Source organism: Eriocheir sinensis, chromosome 19 (genome assembly GCF_024679095.1).
Source record: "Eriocheir sinensis breed Jianghai 21 chromosome 19, ASM2467909v1, whole genome shotgun sequence".
In the NCBI taxonomy this organism is placed as follows: domain Eukaryota; kingdom Metazoa; phylum Arthropoda; class Malacostraca; order Decapoda; family Varunidae; genus Eriocheir; species Eriocheir sinensis.
Window position 1 is genome coordinate 817,662 of NC_066527.1, and position 19,600 is coordinate 837,261.

The 19,600-nt window shown below is 47.2% G+C and overlaps 1 protein-coding gene across 9 annotated transcripts in view; it reads right to left on the reverse strand.

Moving 5' to 3' along the window:
- Positions 1-19,600, reverse strand: part of LOC127000504 (uncharacterized) — a 195,281-nt gene that overhangs the window by 34,554 nt on the left and 141,127 nt on the right. For all 9 annotated transcript variants that reach the window (XR_007754252.1, XR_007754251.1, XR_007754250.1 and 6 more), the window contains exons 9-13: positions 17,734-17,934; positions 16,407-16,661; positions 7,903-8,091; positions 5,684-5,843; positions 1,274-1,421 (exon numbers count right to left, since the gene is read on the reverse strand). Coding sequence is in view for 2 of the 9 variants with exons in the window: in XM_050864233.1 (XP_050720190.1) it covers positions 1,274-1,421; positions 5,684-5,843; positions 7,903-8,091; positions 16,407-16,661; positions 17,734-17,934 (953 nt within the window). In the remaining 7 variants the exon portion in view is untranslated. The remainder of the gene's footprint in view (positions 1-1,273; positions 1,422-5,683; positions 5,844-7,902; positions 8,092-16,406; positions 16,662-17,733; positions 17,935-19,600) is intronic.

Genomic DNA, 19,600 nt, shown 5'->3' on the forward strand with positions numbered 1-19,600 from the left:
CTTTCCTCCTCTCTCTTCTTCTTCCTTCCTCCTTTTTCTTTCTTTTCTTCCTTCTCTTTTTTTTTAACCTTCTCTCGTTTTGCTTTCTTTATATTATTTTCTCTTTTCTGCTTTCAAGTCTATATTCCTTCCTTCCTCTCCTCCTCCTTCCTCCCCTATTCCTTCTCTTTTCTTTCTATAGCTTTCACTCTCTTCTTCCCTATTCCCCAGTTTTTGCTTGTTTCCCTGTCTCTCCTTCCTTTCTTTCCTTTCATTCCTCTCCTTCCAGTCCTTTCTTATATTCACTTTCTCTGCCTGTCTGTCTATGTTCCTGTCTCCATACATCTCTCTCTCTCTTCCTCGCCGTCTCTCTCTTTCTGGTCCATGAGCCTCGCGCCTCCCAACACGGCTGGAGTGACCAAAGGGAGTGACGTGCGGGAGCTCCGTGGACGCGCGGGGGAATTGCATTGTGTTGTGTTGTGTTGATGGTGACGCGACGGCCGCCACCGCTCGTCAGGAGGGATGACGGGTGGATGCCGCGCGGGAGGGTGGAGCACGGGTGGACGCCGCGCGGTGGGGGGGATGACGGGTAAACGCCGCGGGGTATTGTTGCTCTCTCTGGTGACGGTTATTGTGGCCTGGACATTATGGAAGCACTGAACACCCGCTGTTGTGGAGGCTGACGCGGCATAACGCCCTCCCTGACGGACACACGGGCCAAGTATAGCGTCCTGTGTGTGTGTGTGTGTGTGTGTGTGTGTGTGTGTGTGTGTGTGTGTGTGTGTGTGTGTGTGTCAAGGGCTAAGGACAATGAACCCCTTTTCCCTTCGGCGTGAGGGTGTGCGGTCCTTTGAATACCGTCATTATGATATTTAATCCTATATATTGGTATCATGAGTTTAGCTTCGAGTCCCCGAGCTCTGTTTAAGGTACTGGAAAACTTTAATGGCACCGCCCCGCACACCCCACCCAGCCCCGAGATGCCCCGGGGCTCTGAGTGGAGGTCAGATCGATAGGGGGCACATATATAGATAGATAGATATATATAAATAAATAGGTAGTTAGATAGATAGACAGAATAGAGAAGAGATGAAAAGAGACGAGAAGAGAAGATAAAATGAGAAGAGAGGAGAGAAAAGTGAAAAGCGAACTGAGAAGAGAAAACAAGAAAATGAAACGAAGAGAGAAGAAACGAAAAGAGAGAAAAGAGAGAAGAAAAGAGAAGAGAAAGAAGGATAAAAGAGAGGAGAAGAGAGAAAAAAAGAGGAGAGACACACACCGGCTTGGCACCCACCTGGCATGGGTCGTGGCACTGGCAGAGCGGGCAGGCGGTGACGGGGTCCAGCACGAAGCCGTAGTCACATCCGATTCGGCACAGCATCTCGCCGCAGCCCCGCTCCACGCGCTGCCTGTCGCACACCACCAGCTCCCGCGACGAGGCCCTGGCGAGGAAGAGGAAGAAGGTTGAATATTAGTACTTCTGCCTCTCACACACCACCAGCTCCCACGACGAGGCCCTGGCGAGGAAGAGGAAGAAGGTTGAATATTAGTACTTCTGTCTCTCACACACTACCAGCTCCCACGACGAGGCCCTGGCGAGGAAGAGGAAGAAGGTTGAATATTAGTACTTCTGCCTCACACACCACCAGCTCCCGCGACGAGGCCCTGGCGAGGAAGGGGAAGAAGGTTGAATATTAGTACTTCTGCCTCTCACACGTGCACACTACCAGCTCCCGCGACGAGGCCCTGGCGAGGAAGAGGAAGAAGGTTGAATATTAGTACTTCTGTCTCTCACACACTACCAGCTCCCGCGAAGAACTAACGAGGGGAGGAAAGTTGACTGTTAGACCCACATTCACACACATTTCAGGGCTTACGAGGTTTTGAGGAGGAAAATTATATAGCATGGTGATGATTTCGTCACGAGCTATTTCCAGAGGTCAAACAGGGGATCAACCGAGTTCACATGGGTGTTGTTTTAGGTTCACGGTACAGAAGAAGGGTCACACTACCACCAGGGTCATAAAACTACCCCTGGAAATGCTCAGAACGCCTACGAAAGCCTTGTCAGACGTCTCTACGCTTCCTCTTCTCACACAAACAAGAGATCAATAGAGTTCTCATGAGTGTTGTTTTAGGTTCACGGTACAGAAGAAGGGTCACACTACCGCCAGGGTCATAAAACTAGCTCTGGAAATGCCAACAACGCCTACGAAAGCCTTGTCAAACGTCTCTCTATGTTTCCTCCTCTCACACGTTCCAAAGGTCAAAAAGGGGATCAATCGAGTTATCATGAGTGTTGTTTAAGGTTCACGGTACAGAGGAAGGGTCACACTACCACCAGGGTCATAAAACTACCCCTGGAAATGCTCAGAACGCCTACGAAAGCCTTGTCAAATATGTGTGCTGGGGCGCCGAAATGTTTAAGAATATGACCCTTATAGATATTTGCAGGACTTTTCTAATATCAAGTCATGCTATGCAACAACAACCTTCCTGCAATATTTTAGTCCCATGCTTTCGTTCCTTCCTCTACGTCAACGTGCAGGAATACCAAAACGAAAACAAAAGAAAGAAACACACAGAAAACAGACAGACAGATTTTTAAAACCATCACATTCTTCACCCTGACGAGGCAAAAAACAGCAACAAAAAAAATAATGCTCGGAATGCTAAATATTTCGCTCATGTGCGGAATTAGTCCCAGGCTCGTCCGAAAACAATACGGTCTCGCTAATGCAGCTGACGATAATGACGGAAAAAAACCGAACGAAAAAAGGAAAGAAAGAGAAAAATGTAGAAAAAGTCCTACAGATCGATATGGCCAGCTTAAAAGGGGAGGGAGAGAGGGAGGGGGAGGAAGGGAAGGGATACATGAGAAGGATGGGAAGGGGAGGGAAAGGGAGAGAGAATAGGGGAGGGGAGGAAGAGAGGGAGGGGGAGGAAGGGAAGGAATATATGAGAAGGATGGGAAGGGGAGGGAAAGGGAGAGAGAATAGGGGAGAGGAGCAGGGGAGGAATGAATGGAAGGGAGGGGAAAGAGAAAGGGAGTAGAAAGGGGAGGGAAATATGAAAAAGAATGGGAAAAGAGAGAGAGGGGAAGGGGTGGGATATACGCAAAATATGGGAAATGAGAGAGGAAAGGAAGGGAGGGAAAAGGAAGAGGAGGGGAAGGGAAGGGGAGGAATATATGAAATGTATGGAGTAGGGAAGGGAGAAGAGGGAGAGACGGTAGAAGGAGAGGGAAGGGATGGGAAAGGGAAGGAAGGGAAAGGAAGAGGAGGGGAAGGGAAGGGGAGGAATGTATGAAATGTATGGGGGTAGGGAAGGAGAGGGAAGGGATGGGAAAGGGAAGGAAGGGAAAGGAACAGGAAGGAAAGGAAACGGGAAGTGGAGAGGAAGGAAAAGAGAGGTAAGAGAAAGACGAAAAGGAATGGGGTAGGGAAGGGAAAAGGGAGAGGAAAATGGATGGGAAAGGAAAGAAAAGGGAAGAGGGGAAAGACATAGGAGGGGAAAGGGAGAGGAAAATGGATGGGAAAGGAAAGAGAAGGGAAGAGGGGGAAGAAAGAAGAGGGGAAAGGGAGAGGAAAATGGATGGAAGGGAAAGAGAAGGGAAGAGGGGAAAGGAAGAAGAGGGGAAAGGGAGGGGAAAATGGATGGGAAAGGAAACAGAAGGAAAAAGGGGAAAGACAGAAAAAGGGAAAGGGAGAGGAAAATGGATGGGAAGGGAAAGAGAAGGGAAGAGGGGGAAGAAAGAAGAGGGGAAAGGGAGAGGAAAATGGATGGGAAAGGAAAGAGAAGGAAAAAGGGGAAAGACCGAAGAGGGGAAAGGGAAGGAAAAGAGAGAAAAAGGAAAGGCAAAAGGGTGGAGCCGTCGACGGGAAATCTACAAACACTTTTACACGCTTTTATTAAGTCTGAAAAGCTCATATTTTGCTTCCATATGATGCAGACCAAATTTATGATACGCTATATTTCACCTCTGTCTGTCTCCGTCTGTCTGTCTGTCTGTCTGCTTGTCTGTCTATTTCTATCTCTCTCGTCTCCTGATATTTAAACGGGAAGGGAAGGGAAGGGAAGGGAAGGAAAGGGAATGAAAGGAAGGAAATGGAAAGGAAGGGAAAGGAAGATAAGGAAAGGGGATGAAAGAGAAGGGAAGGGTAAGAGAAGGGAAGGAAAGGGAAGGGAGGGGAAGGGAAGGGAAAGGGATGAAAGGATGGGAATGGAAAGGAAGGGAAAGGAAGAGAAGGAAAGGGGGTGAAAGAGAAGGGAAGGGTACGAGAAGGGAAGGGAAGGAAGGGAAGGGAAGGGAAGGAAAGGGAAGGGAAGGGAAGGGAAAAGAAGGGAAGGGAATGAGAAGCGAGAGCGAGAGCAAGAGAGAGAGAGAGAGAGAGAGAGAGAGAGAGAGAGAGAGAGAGAGAGAGAGAGAGAGAGAGAGAGAGAGAGAGAGAGAGAGAGAGAGAGAGAGAGAGAGAGAGAGAGAGAGAGAGAGAGAGAGAGAGAGATATCCTAAGTGGCGAGCATGTCAATTATATAAAACGTGAAGTCACATTCCATTTCAAGATTTGATGACCGAGGAGGAGGAGGAGGAGGAGGAGGAGGAGGAGGAGGAGGAGGAGGAGAAGCGAGATGAGGAGGAAAAAGACGAGGGCGTAAAGAAGGAAAACGAAGAAGAGTAAAAAGAGGAAGTGGGGAGAAAGAGGAGACAAAAGAGGAAGAGGAGGAAAGGGAGAGGATAAGAAGAAAGAGGAGAAGAAAGAAGAGGATGAGGAGAAAGGGGAAGAAGAAGAGAAGTAGGAGGAGGAGGAGGAAGAGAAAGGTGAAGAGGAGAAAAGAATAAGATGTGAAGAAGGAGAAAGAAGAAGAAGAGGAGGAGGAGGAGGAGGAGGAGGAGGAGGAGGAGGAGGAGGAGGAGGAAGAGGAAGAGGAGGAGGAGGAGGAGGAGGAGGAGGAGGAAGAGAGAGGATATCACCGAGGAAATTTAATAAGAGATATAGAGCAAGGAAATGAAAGGAAAAGAAAAAGAAAAAGAATGGAGGAGGAGGAGGAGGAGGAGGAGGAGGAGGAGGAGGAGGAAGACAATAAAAGGAAACAATGCGATGATGATAACAAGGATGAAGAATAAAAGGAAAACAAAAACAAAGAAAAGCAATAATAAAAGACGAGAAGATGAAAGAGAACGAGAAGAAATTAAAGGCAGAGGAAGAAGGAGGAAGGAAGGAAGAGGAAGAAGGGAAGAAAAAAGAAAAAGAAAATGAGAAAAATATTATAGGAGGAAATTATCAGAGAAAAAATCTACTTAAAAACAAATAAAAAAGGAACAGAAAACACTTCCATTCCCTTTCCTTTTCCTCTCTTCCCTTCCCTTCCCTTCCCTTTCCTTCTCCTCCCTTTCCTTCCCTTCCCTTCATTCCCTTTCATTCTCCTCCCTTCCCTTCCCTTTCCTTTTCCTCCCTTCCCTTCCCTTCATTCCCTTTCATTCTCCTCCCTTCCCTTCCTTTCATTCCCTTTCCTTCTCCTCCCTTCCCTTCCCTTCCCTTCCTTTCTCATTTACAATATCAGAAAGCGACACACACACACACACACACACACACACACACACACACACACACACACACACACACACAGGTGAAATAAACGAACAAGCTCTCCAAAACAACAAACACTCTACCACCCAGACACTCCACACCCCCCATCCACTCACTTGGTGCCCGGGATCATGGTGCCGAAGTCATCCACACACCAGCACTGGCCGAGGGTGTTGCACTGCACGGTGAGGTAGGCGCCGTTCTCGTCGCAGGCGGGGGTGGGCACGGCCAGCGTCACGCCCTCCAGCTCCACCAGGTCACGCAGGTACTCACACACTGGAAAGATGGGAGAGGAAAGGTTAGGTTAGGTTAGTGATGGAGAAAGGTAGTTTAGGTCAGTAAGGGGGAAAGGGAGGTTAGGACACGCCAAGTTAGTACATATAGATGATTAGAAAGATGGGAGAGAAAAAGTTAGGTTAGGTTAGTGATGGAGAAAGGTAGTTTAGGTCAGTATGGGGGAAAGGAAGGTTAGGACACGGCAAGTTAGTACATATAGATGAATAGAAAGACAAAACTATAGAAGAATGCATAACAACAGGAAGAAAGAAGAAAAAAAGGGGAAAAATGAAGAAAAATACAAAGACAAAGATTAAATATGAAAAGAAGGAAGAGAAATATGAAAAGATGATAAAAAAGAAGACAATGATAGATAATTAGATAGATAGACAGACATATAGATAGATACACAAGTAGATAGACAAATAGATAGATAGATAGCATGAGAGAGAGAGAGAGAGAGAGAGAGAGAGAGAGAGAGAGAGAGAGAGAGAGAGAGAGAGAGAGAGAGAGAGAGAGAGAGAGAGAGAGAGAGAGAGAGAGCAGAGAGCGAGAGAGCGAGGCCAAGGTATACTGCGCAAAAGCTAAGGTAGTTTTATTATGAATATTTCAGCACCTGCATGTGTGTGTGTGTGTGTGTGTGTGTGTGTGTGTGTGTGTGTGTGTGTGTGTGTGTGTGTGTGTATTCGTTTATGTGTGCGTTAACATGTACGCGCTGATGTGTGTATGCATTTATGTGTACACCAGTATGTGCGTGTGTGTGTGTGCGAGGGCAGGGCTGTAAATTATTCAGCCAAGGTAAAGAAGAAAGTCTGGGGTGTGTGTGCGCGTTGGCGGCGGCGCTCAAACTGCATGGCGGAGCGGAGATGAGGAGGGCGCTGTTGACGGCTCAAAGCGGGGCACCAAGACGCCGGGCCGGGATAAACATACAGAGATTACCGGCAGCCTTCCCTTCTCTTGCTTCTGCCTCCTCCTGTGTGTGGTTCTGCGTCTGCGTCTGCGTGTGTGTTTGCCGCCTCTTCCTGGTCGTGTTGCTTCTCATCTTCTTATTATTCGTTGTTCAATATGTTCCTTTTCCTGCCGTTCATTCTCCTATTTCTCCATATCAACATCAGCATCGTTTTTTTTGCTGCTCTTTTTCTGTCTTGCTCTTGTTCTATTTCTTCTTTCTTCTCCTCCTCCTCATCCTCATCCTCATCTTCCTTTTCTTCTTCGTCTTTTGTCTTGTCCTTATTCTTGTTTCTCCTCCTTCTCCTCATCATCATCTTCCTTTTCTTCTTCGTCTTTTTGTCTTGTTCTCATTTTTATTTCTCCTCCTTCTCCTCCTCATTTTCACCTCTTCTTCCTCCTCCTCCTTGGGAGTTAAAAAATGAAAAGGGAAACAAGGGCGTGCGAGCGAGCGAGCGAGAGAGAGAGAGAGAGAGAGAGAGAGAGAGAGAGAGAGAGAGAGAAGGAGGGCAGACGAGCTTTTCGTACCCGGGGAATAGGGAATCGAGAGTCAGCCACGAGGGAGCCTGGAATCCACTGTTTACATTTGGCAAGGAAAACACGAGGACGGGAGAGCAACTAATCACTTTGTGCCGCGAAGAACCGCAGGGAAGGACTTACTGAGAACGGAGAAAAGAAGAAACAACAACTACTCTGTTTGTACCGTGAAAAGCCGCAGGGAGGAGTTGCTGAGCTCTGTTAAAGGAGGGAGCAATAGCAAGCCTGGCTGTACCGTAACAAGGCGGAAGAAAGGAGTTAGTGATGCAGTGGAAGGAAGAAACAGCACATATATGGTCTGTTTGTACCGTAAAAAGGCGGAAGAAAGGAGTTAGTGATGCAGTGGAAGGAAGAAACAGCACATATATGGTCTGTTTGTACCGTAAAAAGGAGGAAGAAAGGAGTTACTGATCACCGTGGAAAGAAAAAGCAATAGATAGCAATTCCCTTCGTACAGTGACTTAGTAAACTGTCACTGTGGCTTCTGAAATCAAGAAGAAAACAGGGAGGCGGGGAAGACGACGAAAGGGGTTAGAGGGAAAAAAGGTAATACAGGCAGGCAGGCGGCACTCACTCGTAGGTCCCTGCAGCAGGCCGTGTTCAAGGGGCAGGTTCTGGGGCGGCACGCAGGAGGGGCCGCAGCCGGGCACCACGCAGCACTTGAGGTTGTCGCCGCACTCGGAGTCGGCGGAGCATCGCTTGCCGCCGCACAGCTCAGCGCTCGCCGACCGCACGAAGGGACACTGGCCGGGCTTGGTGTTCTCTGCGGGGGGAAAGGAAGAAGCGTTAGGGCTGCTGCCTCTTAGAACACACTGCTACGAGAACCATTAACGAAAAGAAGAGGGTAAAAGAATAGTTATAAGGCTGCTACCTATTAGAACCTGCGGCTACTGGAACCAACAAGTAAGAGAGGAGGGTATAACAAGAGGGTGAAGGAAGGAAGACGGTAAAAGAAGGAAAAAGTTAAAAGGAAGAAGAGGGTAATCGAATGAAACAAAGAAAGAGGAGAGGAGGTAAAGTTCGGGGAGGGAAAGAAAGAGGAATTTAGTAGAAAAAGGAGAGTTAAGATTAAATGGGAGGAAAAGAGAAATGATGGGGAGGGAGAGACAAAGGGAGAGGAGGAGGAGGAGAATGAATAAAAAAACATGAGAAAACAGAAGCCTGCTAGGTGCTGGAAATCCTTTGTGCTCCTAATTCGTTCTCGTTCCATTAATACGCCTTCATCTCCCGCGCCCACACCCGCTGGGAAACAAAGCCGCCCAGCCACCGCTCCTTCCCTTGTGCGGCGCCGGTACTCGGGGAAGAAGCGACGCAAACACAGTGACGTAAACACAGTGACGTAACACAATAAAAGCCCAAACAGTGGGCGCCGAATTCTCGTTGTCAGCGGAAATTCTAGAGTTTCAATTCATTTTTGCGCCCTCTCTCCTCCCAGCCATCCCCCTCACCCCCGGCGTGTGGCGCAGACTAAAAAAAGAAAAAAAAGCTAGCTCTCCGCCTTGAAATACATTACTGATAAGACCTGCAGCGAGAGACATATGCACACGCACACACGCGCTCTCGCGACCCCCCCCCCCTCCCATCCGTTCTTGTAGCTCAGTTAACCGAGTTAAACTCTACGCTGCCAGGCTCTGGCGTGGCAGGCAGGTTCGAGCCCCGCTCAGGAAGGGATTTTTCCGCTGACAAGGTGTGGTTACTGTCCCCCTTGAGCAAGGGTGATGGGGTGTGGGGTGTGTGGAGGTCCCGCCAGTACCCAGACATCGGCTGTATAAAGAACCTTGCTCTGATCGGGGGGGTACTGCTGGCGATGACGAGTCCAGCTCGTAATCAGGCCGTGGGTGAATTACACACGATTCTCTCTCTCTCTCTCTCTCTCTCTCTCTCTCTCTCTCTCTCTCCGGCCTACTGATCCTACAACTTCTGCCATTACTACCACCACTGCTGCTTCTAATACTTCACAGGCGTGGACGAGAAGCGGAAAAACTAATTAATCGTAAATCGCGTCGCATAATAGTAATTGCAGCGGCCGTCAATTTATGGGCGGCGAGACAGCGGCGCTGTGAATCAACACTGAAAACAATTACATTCACGGAACAACTGCAGGGAGGGAGAGAGAGGAGGAGGGGGAGGAGTAGGGGGAAGGGAGGAGAGAAGGAGGGGGAGGGAAGGAGAGGACCGGAGGACTATATATATATATATATATATATATATATATATATATATATATATATATATATATATATATATATATATATATATATATATATATATATATATATATATATATGAGAGAGAGAGAGGGCAGGATCAAGGGAGGGGAGGAGGAGGAGAAAGAAGAAAGGGGGAGAGAGGAGGATCAAGGGGAGTAGAAGAGGGTAAGAGAGAGAGAGAGACAGAGATAGAGAGAGAGAGAGAGAGAGAGAGAGAGAACGTTCAGTTCACTCCTGTTGCAGCAAAGTGGTGATCAATGCGTTTCTTGAAGGAGTTGATGGTCTCTGCGCTAACCACTTCTGCAGGAAGGCTGTTCAGTGGCGAACAACTCTATTCGAGAAGTAACTCCTGCCGATGTCGGTATTGCATCGCTTTGCTTGAATTGTTTTTCCGTTGTTTCTTGTTCTCAGGTTAGTTTGTAGCGTGAAGAGTTTGGGTGATCAACGTTGCTGAGCTTGTTCAGGTAAAGACTTGTATCATGTCTCCCCGCAGTCGTCTCTTTTCCAACGTGAAGAGGTTGAGTCGCTCGAGTCGTTCTTCATAGGGTTTCGTCCTCAGTGATGGTATCATCTTCGTGGCGCGGCGCTGTACTCTCTCAAGTAATTCAATGTCTTTCCTGTAATTAGGAGACCAGAATTGCACGGCGTATTCCAGGTGGGGCCTTACCAGCGAATTATACAAGGATAACATAACTCCGGCGTCTTGTATTCGAAGTTCCTCGATATGAACCCAAGCATTGTATTGGCTTTCTTACAGGCGGACTTGCAGTGTTTTGTTTGTTTCAAGTCACTGCTGATGGTGACCAGGTCTCTTTCCTTGCACAACATGTAGTGGTTCGCCACCCATGTGGTATATGTGGTTGCTGTTTCTGGATCCGATATGCATTACTTTACATTTGGTAGTGTTGAAGGACATCTGCCATTTTTCTGACCACCAGTGATCTGGTCCAGGTCTCTCTGGATAATTTCGCAGTCTGCCGTCGTGAGGCCTTCCCACCCACCTTTGTGTCGTCGGCAAATTTTGAAAGATTTTTAATCCTAGTTCTAGGTCGTTGATATATATGATGAAAAGTATGGGTCCCAGCACTGACCCTGTGGCACTCCACTTGTGACCAGGAGCCACTCCGGAGGTCCCCGTTGAGTACAACTCGTTGTTTTCTTTCAGTGAGCCAGTCTTTGATCCACGCTGTCAGATCGTCGCCTAATCCCGCCGACTTAAGTTTCTTGAGGAGTCTTTCATGTGGCACTTTGTCAAAGGCTTTCTGAAAGTCTAGATATATAACATCGCTGGGGATATGATTATCCCAGTTTTCATAGATACCTTGGAAGAAGTCCAATAAATTGGTTAATCATGAGCCTTGTTCCTGAAACCGTGCTGAGCATCGGAAATGATGTTGTTGTCTTCAAGGAACCTAACGAGTTTGTCTCTGATGATCTTCTCGAGGATTTTTCCGGCCACTGAGGTCAAGCTGATTGGTCTGTAGTTTAGGGCCACACTTTTGTCTCCTTTGTAGATCGGTGTTACGTTCGCTTGTTTCCAGTCTTTCAGGACTTTGTTTTGTTGTAGTGACAGATTGTAGATGGCGGTGAGTGGCTTGAGGATTTGCTGCTTGAGTTCCTTGAGCAGCCTGGGTGACAAGTCGTCGGGTCCGGTGGACTTGTTTGTCTCGAGTAGACAAGTCGTCAGGTCCGGTAGACTTGTTTGTCTCGAGTTTGTTAGTACTTTTCACATCCCGTTCGTCGATTGTACCAATTTCTAGGGAGTGATTCCCATCGGTGGGGAAGGGCTCTCGGGTACGGACTGGTATTCTCGACCGTGAACACAGACGAAGTTCCTCTGTTTAGATTTCGACCATTTGTCTACTGTCCTGTGTTAGTACGTCACTTTCATCTTTTAGGGACCGATATTGCTTTTGTCTTTCTTTTTGTCTATATACGTGAAGAACTTTTCGGGTTGGACTTACTCTGGCGAATGAGTGTTTCTGCAAGCTCTAGAGTGCTTTGATGGTACTGTTCGCGTGCCTCGTCAGTGCTGTTTTCCTTTAGCAAGTTGTATTTTCTCTTCTTCAAATTAATCGCCCGTCGAACTTGGTAGTCATCCACGGTGTGTGCTTGGCATTATTTGTTCTCCTTGTCTTCATCTACCTCCAGGAGTTTGTTCTTAAAGCCGTTCCACGCGAAAATTGGCTTTTTTGTAGTCTGGAATCTTGGACATGTATTCGGTGAGTTCATGGTCTGTTCTGATTTTTAGGCGAATTAGGTGATGGTCGCAACCATCCAGTTTTTTTCTTGACATTCACGTGTGAGATCTGAATCAGTTATTTTCCCTCGTCGGTTGGGTAACAATCTGAGTAAGAAATTGTTCTCCCCATTTCGAGCAATCTGTTACCCTCCCGATCTCCAATCATCGTGGTCCAGTCAATGTTGGAACAGTTAAAGTCCCCGATAATGACTGACTGTTTGTTTTGTGTTATGGTGTGAATTTCCTCGTACAGCGCTTCGTCGTCCGCTGCTTGTTGCTTTGGAGGTCTGTAAACGGTTCCAATCGTTATTTTGTTGTACTTGCTAGTCTCAGTTCAACATATACAGTGTCATATTTCTCTGAGTCTTCTTTGGTTATTTCCACGGCAGGGTATTTGTTCTTGACGTAACAGATGACACCTCCTCCTTTCTTGTGAAGTCTGTTTTGTAGAAGCTCTCTATCCCCGGAATTGAGAATTCGGTCATTAGGTGGTCAGAGGTGGCCCACGTTTCGGTGATGGCAATCACGTCCGGACCGCGCGTTGGTGTATAGGACCTGGTTGGTTGTTTACGATACTTTGGTGCCTCCGCGCTCGGGAGTTTTTGAGTACAAAGTACCTCCTCGTTCAGCAACCTACTGAGGTGAAGACCGTCAGGACGGAAAAGTCAGGATATCATAGAAATGATCCCACTGACTTGCGAACGAAACTTCCTCGTTCTGGCAGAGGTGCTTCAATCTGTTGTTGATGTTCGACGCCTTTCTGTGGAAGCCTGTGAAGGCGTTGATTCTCGGAAGAATCCCTGAGACAATGATGTTTCCTTGAAGCGGCGGATTACTCGTCGGTAGTAAGCTATAATTTCCTCCGAGTACATTGTTTGGACGTTATTCGTGCCAGCGTTCAAAAAAAAGAGTGTGTCCTGCTCCTTGCGGTATGAGAAGAGGTCTAACTCTTCTTTTATAGCTTGTAGTTTTGCACCAGGAATACAGTAGCGTCTTCTGTTCTTGATACTTCGTCCACAGAACTCAGTCAGTTGTTCTCTAACAATGCTGTCACCCACCAGCTTTATGTTAACCTTGGTGTTGATTCTTGATCCGTTGAAGTGTGATCCGTCTTCACAGGAGACGGCTGGGAGATGGTCTTCCGTCTACGCCTGCAAACTAGGGGGGGGAGGAGAAGGAGGAGGAGGAGGAAGAAGGAGGTGACGAGAAGGAAGAAGAAGAAGCAGTAGAAGAAGACGAAGAATGAGATGATGATGATGATGATGATGAGGAGGAGGAGGAAGAGGAGGAGGAGGAGGAGGAGGAGGAGGAGGGGGAGGAGGAGGAGGAGGAGGAGGAGGAGGAGGAGGAGGAGGAAGAATGAGAGGAAAAAGAAGATGAAGAAGGCGTAGAAGAAGCAGAGGAGGAGGAGGAGGGAGTGGAGGAGGAGGACGAGGGGGACGAGGAGATGGATGAGCGGGCAGCGGAGGTGGAAGCAGAAGAAGAAGAAGAAGAAGAAGAAGAAGAAGAAGAAGAAGAAGAAGAAGAAGAAGAAGAAGGAGAAGAAGAAGCAGAGGAGGAAGAGGAGGAGGAGAGGGAAGAGGAGGAGGAGGAGGGGGACGATGAGGAGGGGGGGGAGGAGGAGGAGGAGGAGGACGTGGGGGACGAGAAGGAAATGGATGGGCACGCAGTGGAAGCGGTAACACAAGTAGAGGAAGAAGAAGATGAAGAAGAAGAAGAAGAAGAAGAAGAAGAAGAAGAAGAAGAAGAAGAAGAAGAAGAAGAAGAGGAAGAAGAAGAAGAAGACCTCACCTTGCGGGCCATGGCTCTCGTCCGGACCCCTGGGACGGTGGAGGAGAGGGAGGAGGGAGATGAAGAAGGGGTGGGGTCCGTCGGAGTAAGAGAAGAAGAGGAAGGCAAAGGAGAAGAAGAGGAAGAGGAAGAAGAAGAAGAAGAGGAAGAAGCAGCGGGGGTGAGAGCGGGTAGAGGGGGACGTTGGTTCAACGCTTTAAGGCACTCGGTTAAACCCCTCTCTAAATCTGAGATCTTCTTTTCCATTTGACAGTGTCTACATGACTCCTTATCAAAATATTGTGGGGCAAGCGTCCTTTGCACCCGGGGCATTTGCGTAGTGATGAAGCCATATCTTTTATTGTTATCTTTTGATATGTTTTGTTACCTTTTAACTTCAGAGAGAATGAGTGGCAGTAGGTCAGGTGGGAACGATTTACTCCCTCCTGTCTGGCTCGGGCAGGTGTTCTCTTTAGACTTCCCTCTAGGGATTCACGCTAGGGAGGAAAAACAAAGGGTCTCAGGGAATTTCGCCCTCCGCGCGGCTGGGTAAACGCCGCGGCGGGAATGTACGGACCGAAACAATGAAAGAAAATCAGCCTGAAAACAAGGACCTCCTAGTACACTTCTTGGAAAATAATATGTAAATTATGTGTAGTAAGGTTAAGAAGGAGCTTAATACAGTTAGGAAGGAGTTGTATGTGCACCACAGTGTTGTGAGGAGGTGTAGGGAATATAACACTTGCAATAGGAGATCCTCAGGATATGCTGGAGAGCACAAAAGGAAAGCACAACTGCCGAGACAGCGAGCGTAGTTGACACGTGTGACCCCGAAGCAGGTCGCGGTCAACAGAGGAGAAGAGAGGGGAGGGAATGCGAAGGGAGGAGGAGAGGGAATGCCAAAAAGAATAAAGATAGAGGAGGAATGGAGCAAGAGAGAAGAAGAGAGAAGAGAAGAGAGAAGCAAATAGAGAAGAAGGGAAAAGAAGGAAGAAAAAAGAGTAGGAAGAGGAAGATAAAAAGAGAGGGAACAGCAACAAATAAATAAAACAAAGTAACAAAAAAAGAAATTAAGAAAATAAGTAAACAGCAACAAATAAATAAAATAAAGTAATAAAAATGAAGTTAAGAAAAGAAGAAGAAAATAAACACGTAAAGAAAGACAATAAGAAACAAATAAACAAACAAAGAAACACGTCCTAAACTCGTACTGCACACACACACACACACACACACACACACACACACACACACACACACACACACACACAAAATAACGGATCTGACAAGGGAAACGCCAACACCTTAAATTAATAACACATGCAGAAGGAGGAGGAGGAGGAGGAGGAGGAGGAGGAGGAGGAGGATTAGTGCAGGAGGAAGAGGAGGAACAGAGGGACATATAAAAGCAAATGAGGAGGAGGAAGAAGAGGAGAAAGAGGAGGAGGAGGAGGAGGAGGAGGAGGTGACAATGGAGGTAGAGGAAGAGAAGGGAGGTGGCGAAATAGGTGAAGAAAGAAGAGAGGAAGAAGAGGAGAACAAGAGACCCAAGAAAGAGGAAGAGGAGGAAGAAAGAAGGAACAAAGGAGAGGAAGAGGAGAAGGAGGAAGGACCGAAGAAGAGAGGAGAAGGAAAAGGAGAGGTGGGGAAGGGGGAGGAGGGAAATGCGAAGAAGAAGAAGAGGAGGAGGAGGAGGAGGAGGAGGAATTTGTGATAGGAAAGGAGGAGGATTAGAAGAGAGAAGGAGAGGAGAAGCAAGAGAAAGATTGCATAGAGAAAGAGAAGGAGAAAGAAGATAAACAGGAGGCAGAGAAAGAATAGAGAATGATAAAAGTGGAAGAGGAAAAAACAGATAAATAGGGAAGAAGGAGAAAAGGAAAGGTAACAAAGAGGAAGAGAAAGGGAAACAAGAGGAGAGGGAAGAGGAAATTATACAAAAGGAAGAGAATGAGAAAGAGAACTGGAGGAAGAAGGGAAGAAGGAGGAACAAGAGAGAGACAAAGACAAAGGACAAAAGGAAATGAATAGGGAAGATGCAAGGAGGAAAAGGTACAGGAGGAGGAGGAGGAGGAGGAGAGAACAAGTAACACGTAACGAGAGAGGAAGGAGAGAAAGGAAGGAGGAGTAGGAGGAGGAGGAGAAAGAGAAGGCATCAGATGAAGGAAAAGGAAAAGGAAAGTTAGCAGGCGAAAAACGAGAATGAGAAAAAGAAAAAAATACCGAGAAATCAATTATTATATATCAATTTACCAAGACTCAGACCTTTTCATCGATTTATTCATTCCTTTACTTCTATTTATATAATTTTTACACGTTTTCTGGCATTCCATTTTACTATCTTTCTATCTATCTAGCCATCTATCTCAACATATATCTCGATGTCTATTAATTCTCATGTTTGTATTATCTTTTTTCTTTTTATCTCTCTATCTATCTCTTTCCATAGATCTACATAACACATCACTCATAAGAACCTCATGTTAATCCTTATGAATAGTTACCCCGTTCTTAAGGCAGTAAACAAACACCCAACGACTAATATCAAGATCAACAGTCCCTCATCTCCAAGACCAAGACCAGCTCACCTACAATGGGCAACACAACCAAGGAACATATTCTTAAACGTATCGGGGTATCCCACTACGGCTATTTCACAGGGTCACAGCGAAGATTAACCGGGTTTTTATGGGCGTTTTCAAGTACAAGACGCAGAAGTCGTGTAAAACTATCACCAGGATCACAAAACAGGCCATGAAAACCCCGGCAACATCTATGGGACTCCAAACAGGCGAACTGAGGTGCTTATACGTGTAAAAAAAGAATATGAGTCCAGAACCAAGACCGAGACCAACTCACCTATGATGGACACAACGGGGCAACAGGCTGGTTCGGCGTTGGGGTCCGCGGGCGGCGTGCACATGTAGTCTGAGGGGCAGGGCGAGTCGGGGCCGCAGACCGCCACCACGCTACCCACGGACAGGGGCGTGAGGTCGTTGGGGCAGGCGGGGGCTACCGTGAAGGTGGAGGGGGTGGTGGTTGTGGTGGTGGTGGTGCTTGAGGTGGTGGTGGTGGTGGAGGGGTGCAGGATCTCGTCGGAGTCGTTGGAGAGACCTAAAGAGAGAGATAAGAGATATAGAGATTAATAAAGAGAAGAAATTACATAGAGAAACCTGAAGAAAGATAGAGACAGAGAAAAAGAAGGAGAGATACGAGATAGAGAGATTAATAAAGAAGATTTTGCATAGAGAAACCTGAAGAAAGAGAGAGATATAGAGAGATAGCGATTAACAAAGAGAAGAAATTAAATAGAAAAGTCTGAAGAAAGAGAGATGGAGATAGATAAATAAAAAGAAATTACATAAACTAAAAAAAATCGATAATATAAATAGGTGGAAATAAATAGATAGATTGATAGATAGATAGATACTGAGAGAGAGAGAGAGAGAGAGAGAGAGAGAGAGAGAGAGAGAGAGAGAGAGAGAGAGAGAGAGAGAGAGAGAGAGAGAGAGAGAGAGAGAGAGAGAGAGAGAGAGAGAGAGAGAGAGAGAGAGAGAGAGAGCAGGTGCGGGGTTGCATTAATATATATAACGCCGTGAATAATGAGGATAAGTTTGTTTAAGTTTCCACGGAGTAATTAATAACAATGTTTGCCGCGCACTCCGAAGGAACGAAGGAAAGCAGAAAAGTGATTAAAACGCGGGAACTTCCGAGGACCGAGAAAATGCAGTGAAGGATTTTAAATGGGAGACGAAGGAGAGACTGAACTGAAAACAACAATTATTGAATTTGCAGAAAAAAAATGAAAGAATATAAAGGATGGTGAAGATGATTAAAACCCAAACGACAATAATCAAATCTGCAGAAAACATCAACAACAAGGAAAACTGAACTCTACAAAAAACGGAGAGCTGAACGTGATTAAGACGCGAAAATTTCCAAGAGCTCCGCGGGGCAGCATGGGCCTAGCAAGATGGCGCCCCTATAAAACAAATACCTGGAACACGAACGGGCTATGGGCGACCAGCAGGGCCTATCGAGAGTCTACCCGCGCTATAGGCCGAACGGATAAAATAAATTACTAAACTAAAAGACAGACACACATACACATATACACATGACCCCCTCCCTGCACACACACACACACACACACACACACACACACACACAAGCCATCAACACGTACACATGGGCACGGCGGAGCACTGCGGCCCCTCGCATCCCGGGTCGTTCCGCATAACGCAGGTGGAGGCCTCGGGGCAGGTCAGCTCCTGGCAGGGGTCATCGCACGTACAGGTGGGGCAGCCGAGCGCGTCCAGCTGGTAGCCGTACTCGCAGGAGGCCGTGCATAGCGACTCACCGTCACACGCACGCCGCGCCTCTACGCCTGCACGGGAGGAAGGGAGGAGGATGAGTATAGAGAATAAGAACATATGGAGAGAGGAAAATAAGGAGATAAATTCTCTCTCTCTCTCTCCGTCACCTCCACTTAAGATGTTCAGTAATTAACACCATTAATATGATTACTGGCACTGCTACAATACTACTACTATTACTACTACTACTTCTACCATCACCATCACAACCACTATTACTACCACTACTACTAATGCTGCTACTACTACTACTACTACTACTACTACTACTACTACTGCTAGTACAAGTCTCCTTAAACTCCCATTAAACACACATTAAACTACTTTACATACTCTTAATTTGAACATAAAACGAACCAAAAAAAAGTTTCCCGAACTCGTAAGAGTCTTATTCCTAATGTGTGTGTGTGTGTGTGTGTGTGTGTGTGTGTGTGTGTGTGTGTGTGTAATTCACCACGGCCTGATCACGTGCTGGACTCGCTTTCGCCAGCAGGTAAACTCCCGACGAGAGCAAGTGCTCATTATCGTCGATCTCTGGGTACTGCCAGGACCTCACACACCACACACCCCATCCCCCTTGCTCAAGGGGGACAGTAACCACTCCTAGTCAACCGAAAGAATCCGGCCTGAGCGGGGCTCGAACCGCCGCCTGTTTGGCCGTTAAGCCTCGCAGCGCACCGCTCTACCGATTGAGTTACCGGAGCGGTGTGTGTGTGTGCGTGTGTGTGTGTGTGTGTCACCTGCCAACACTTAACAGCTAATCGGCTGGAGGGAAGGGAAAGAGAGAGGAAGGGAGTAGGAGAGAGAGATAGAGAGGGAGGAAGGGAGGGAAGGAGGGTGTGATAATGGAGGCATGAAGAGAAGGGAGAGAGGGAGGGAGGGAGGGAAGGAAGGTGATAATGGAGGTGAGAAACGAGGGAGGAGGAGGAGGAGGAGGAGGAGGAGGAGGAGGAGGAGGAGGAGAGAGAGAGAGAGAGAGAGAGAGAGAGAGAGAGAGAGAGAGAGAGAGAGAGAGAGAGAGAGAGAGAGAGAGAGAGAGAGAGAGAGAGAGAGAGAGAGAGAGAGAGAGAGAGAGAGAGAGAGAGAGAGAGGAGAGAGAGAGAGAGAGAGAGAGAGAGAGAGAGAGAGAGAGAGAGAGAGAGAGAGAGAGAGAGAGAGAGAGAGAGAGAGAGAGAGAGAGAGAGAGAGAGAGAGAGAGAGAGAGAGAGAGAGAGAGAGAGAGAGAGAGAGAGAGAGAGAGAGAGAGAGAGAGTAACACACACACACACACACACACACACACACACACACACACACACACACACACACACACACACACACACACACACACACACACACACGAACGAGTCCACTTTTCCACCCTTTCTTATAGACTAATTTGCACACACACACACACACACACACACACACACACACACACACACACACACACACACACACACACACACACACACACACACACACACACACACACACACACTGGAATCCTTTGTGTGAGGTAATATTCAATCTTCGCCTCGGTTCTTTCCTCCTCCTCCTCCTCTTCATCCTCCTCTATCTCCTCTTCTTCCTCCTCCTCCTCCTCCTCCTCCTCCTCCTAATTGCTCTACTGAGGGGGGAAGTGTGATATCGTGTTATCTATACAATTTTCTGGCTTGATTTTTTTTTATTATGTGT